This window comes from Octopus bimaculoides, chromosome 10 (assembly GCF_001194135.2).
Source record: "Octopus bimaculoides isolate UCB-OBI-ISO-001 chromosome 10, ASM119413v2, whole genome shotgun sequence".
NCBI classification, from domain to species: domain Eukaryota; kingdom Metazoa; phylum Mollusca; class Cephalopoda; order Octopoda; family Octopodidae; genus Octopus; species Octopus bimaculoides.
This window is the reverse complement of record NC_068990.1, coordinates 810,716-815,140: the sequence shown is the minus strand read 5'-3', so window position 1 is coordinate 815,140 and position 4,425 is coordinate 810,716. Positions and strand designations below refer to the sequence as shown.

Below are 4,425 nucleotides of genomic sequence, written 5' to 3'. Positions count from 1 at the left end.
ATATATACTTGTGTATGTACGTGTGAATTTTTACCATATTATGTTAATTATATATATATATATATATATATAAAGTAATAATATCATGTTTTTTGTGTGAATGATTTCTGTATCTGATTTAATGAGGTATTTCACTAATTATCAAACTAATTTACAGTTTTTCGTATATTAGTTTAATTAAATCTTTTCGAAATTTACCATCATTATAATTGTTATTGTTATTATAACTTTTTACGATGTAAATAACATCACAATCATTAATCTTTGTTGGACAGATCATTTAAATGACAGCTCATTAATTAAGCTATAAATTTAAATTCTATTTACTTATATATCTTCTGCGAGTAAAATATTTTTATTTCAGTTTTGAATTTATTTTGCCAGATTCATGATGTGAAATATCGCGAGTTGAAACCGATGTCGTCATATTGTGGGAAGATCCTTTTGCTAATGACAACACACGTACTGATTATATTTTCCTCCTTTTATTGTTACTAGTCAACTAGTTAAACTTTTAACTAAACCATTGCTTGACCAATCGTTTAATTAATCAGTTGGTTTGTCAGAACAGCTAATCTGATTGATCAAGCGATTAGTCAAGCAACCAATAAGTTAAATGTTTAGTAAGTTAACTAATCAGCTATTAATATTAAATGAAATATAACATCAGTGCCTGTGTTTTTCTTGGCAAAATTACCCTCCCAAGATACAACAAAATATTCTTGTTTGTACAATTATTTTTTGTTTTTTCTTTCTTTCAAGATTAGAGATGCTGTAGCTTTAATAGACTTTATTGAAAAACTGGAGAAAGAGGTAAGTCAAAGAAAAAAAACAAAGTAATTTAATACATATTTCATATATATATATATATATATATATATATATATATATATATATATATATATATATATATATATCATAGCACAGAATGCATTAATGAAGGGAAGTTCATTGCTGTTTGGTACTCTGCAACTCCAGTAATATTCAAAAGTGCGCAAAGATGAATGGAAGCTTGGGTGTGGTGTACAAACATAACAAAAACAAACGAATGTGTGATCTAATATTAGAACAACTGGTTCATTAAGAGTCTTTATTGTAACGTAAACATGATACAGTTAGATACGTCTTATACACAACATCCATAACATTATGTAATGCGATACGCAACTCTCAAATCATCAGGCTTACCAAATATACAAGCGAGCAGTGACATCTTCTTGAATCAACAGTTCATCGACAAGGTGAAATTTCAAACCAGAATTACCAACATTTAAGAGATGTAAATTGGGTGGTACAACAGCCAGTCAATCACAAGGGTGGATAGCAGAACCAGGTTGTAAATTATAAAATAGTCAAAAAGCATATCTACTCTAAAGATGTTATTAAACTTAGCGACATCGTTTATAAAAGCTGGTATGGATAAAAAAAAAACAAAAGATTATATACCATCAGATAGTAAGCACCAAGTGTGACATTTAACTCTATCAAAACATTATGGAAGAAAGATGCCGGTGTTCTAAAACCCATTAACTTTGTATGTTGTGCATTACTTATGGATGCATCTATTATGAATGTTGCGCAGACTACATATCTGACTGTACCATATTTATGTCACAATAAAGACGCTTAATGAAACAGGTGTAACAATACAAGAAAAGTCATGCATCTGTTTTCTTCTTCTTCTTCTTCTTTTTCTTCTTTTTCTTCTTCTTCTTCTTCTTCTTCTTCTTATTATTATTATTATTATTATTATTATTAAGGCGACGAGCTGGCAGAAACGTTGGCACGCCGGACGAAATGCTTAGCAGTATTTCGTCTGTCTTTGTTTTGAGTTCAAATTCCGCCGAGGTCGACTTTGCCTTTCATCCTTTCGGGGTCGATAAATTAACTACCAGTTGCGTACTGGGGATCGATCTAATCGACTGGCCCTTCCCTCCCCCAAAGTTTCGAGCCTTGTACCTAGAGTAAACAAAAAATTATTGTTATTAAGGCGGCGAGCTGGCAGAATGGTTAGCACGCTGAGTGAAGAGCTTAGCGGTATTTCGCCTGTTGCTACGTTCTGAGTTCAAATTCCGCCAAAGTTGACTTTGTCTTTCATCCTTTCGGGGTCGATAAATTAAGTACCAGTGATCGACTAGTCCCCTCCCACTAAATTTCAGGCCTTGTGCCTTATTAGAAAGGATTATTATTATTATTATTATTATTATTATTATTTGAGGAACCAAAATTACTCTGCAAGTTAACCCAAGCTTTGATTTCATAGGTCAATCTTTTCCTTGTAAAGATATTTCTCTCTCCTTACATTCTTATGAAGCTACCCACCCTCTCCTCTACCCTCTGATCCAGTGTCCGTATCATACCTCATGCTCACCTCGTAACTTGAGGGTTTCCTCTGGCAGCCCATCTCTATCATTTTTATTTTCTTTCCCAGCTTCTCTTTTTCACCCTAGTATAACGTGGGGTAACCATGTATGATCTCTATAGCAAGACATTTGTGTTTGTCTCTGTGTCTGAAATTCGCATCTCAACACCTGGCATAAATCCACCTCCCTCTCTCAAATACTCTCCACCCCATACGTAGTCGAGAGTCTTTTTTTTCCTTTTCCTTTTCCTGTTCCTCTCTTTCAAGCTAGTTGGCGATCTCCCTAGTGCCGGGGCACGAGAAACGCACCAACTACACATTGTAAAGTGGTTGATTTTAGGAAGCGCATCCAGCCATAGAAATTGCGCCAAGCTAACATTGGAGCTTTATGCAGCCCTAATGCTCGCCGGATCTTGTGAAACCGTCCAACCCGTGCCAACATGGAAAGTAGACATTAAATCCTGATGATAACGAGTTATAATGTCAGCCCAAAACAATTTATATTTATTTGTATATTTATTAGGTGAAAGCAGGAGAAATGTGGACAGAAATCTCAGCAGCAAAAGAACTTTCGAAGACAAGAAGGTAAATAATAATTAAGATTTAAATTTTACAGGTTTGTCAGAGAAGAAATGGCTGCTGCCGTACTACAGAGTCTCTAAGACGGATGGGTAGAAGATAGTAAGAAACCATTATTTATAGCCTGTCGTTGGTCATTAACTCCAAGTTAGCTCTGACTAAACGACCTATGAATAGAGACGTTCCAGCCATAACCATCGCATTTGTATTGTTTTATCCGTGACCATATTATTACATTATTCCAATATGAACTTCCTTATTTAAGACGGTAGTGTCTTATTTAAGGGAGATTTGGCTGCTATTACTAGCAGTTCGAGTAACTGCATAGATGCTTACTATCTTGAGGACTTGAGTTTTTTTGTTGTTGTTTAGCCTATAAGTCAGCTTTTACTGTGCAAATCAATTATCAATGGAATTTCATTCACGATCTGTCCATCTTTTTAAAAGGTAGCTAGGATTATGTCATCTGATGTATCCTGTTTTGTTTTTACGACAAGCGTGATTAGTTGGAGAATTGGCGACTCTTTCTACCCGGCCAAGCGTGATTAGTTGGAGAATTGGCGACTCTTTCTACCCGGCCAAGCGTCTGTCTATATAGAATTTCCTTCGCTGGCTCGTGGCTTCTTCGACTCATTGAACAACGGCTTTAGGTCAATGGCTCGTCATTGTTTCAGTCAAGTCTTATTCGGAGTTACTAACCTTTAAGAAGGGTGAGAGGACTATGTCCCGCGTGTACATTCCAGTCTTTAGCATGGTTTCTATGGCTGGATGCCCTTCAAAAAATAAATTAGAATTAAAAAATAAATTAACAATAAATAAATGAACAATATTATTTTTATTCGAACTTGAAAAATTCAAATTAATTTTTTTAAATCTTTTACACGAGCAGGTATTGTCATTCATCTATATATATTAGGCAGTATCATTTAAAGGAGATTTGGTTGCTATTACTAGCAGTTTGAGTAATTGCATTGACGCTTACTCTCTGGAGGACTTGTGCTATTTGTTGTGTTATCTGTATTAAACACGACCTGAAATTGAATACATTTTTTCTCATTTCAGTAAGCAGAAATACAACCGCGGTTTGAGTTTTGACAGTATTTCAGGATCTGGCCCAAACGGTGCCATAATTCATTACCGCCCAACCAACGTCACTAATCGAGAAATTACCACCAAGGATATTTATCTGCTGGACTCTGGTGGCCAGTATTTGTAAGTGAAATCTTCATTCGTTTCTTCGTAGTTGTGTGGTTAAGAAGTTTTACTTTGGGACTACGTGATTTGCTACAGGGAAATTGGGTGGAAGCTTATTACACGCACGCACACACCGACACACATACACACACACACACACACACACACACACACACACACAAACACACAAACACAATCACATACATGTATGTATGCATTTATAAATGTGTATGTATGTATATGTTTTGTTCTTGTCTTTCATTGCTGGTCGGCGGTGCGATTGTGTTTAC

General features: G+C 35.3%; 1 protein-coding gene across 1 annotated transcript in view; it reads left to right on the top strand.

Moving 5' to 3' along the window:
* Positions 1-4,425, top strand: part of LOC106867290 (xaa-Pro aminopeptidase 1) — a 72,819-nt gene that overhangs the window by 44,701 nt on the left and 23,693 nt on the right. The window contains exons 13-15 of the mRNA XM_014912133.2: positions 763-813; positions 2,886-2,947; positions 4,004-4,153. Of these exons, the coding sequence (XP_014767619.1) occupies positions 763-813; positions 2,886-2,947; positions 4,004-4,153 (263 nt within the window). The remainder of the gene's footprint in view (positions 1-762; positions 814-2,885; positions 2,948-4,003; positions 4,154-4,425) is intronic.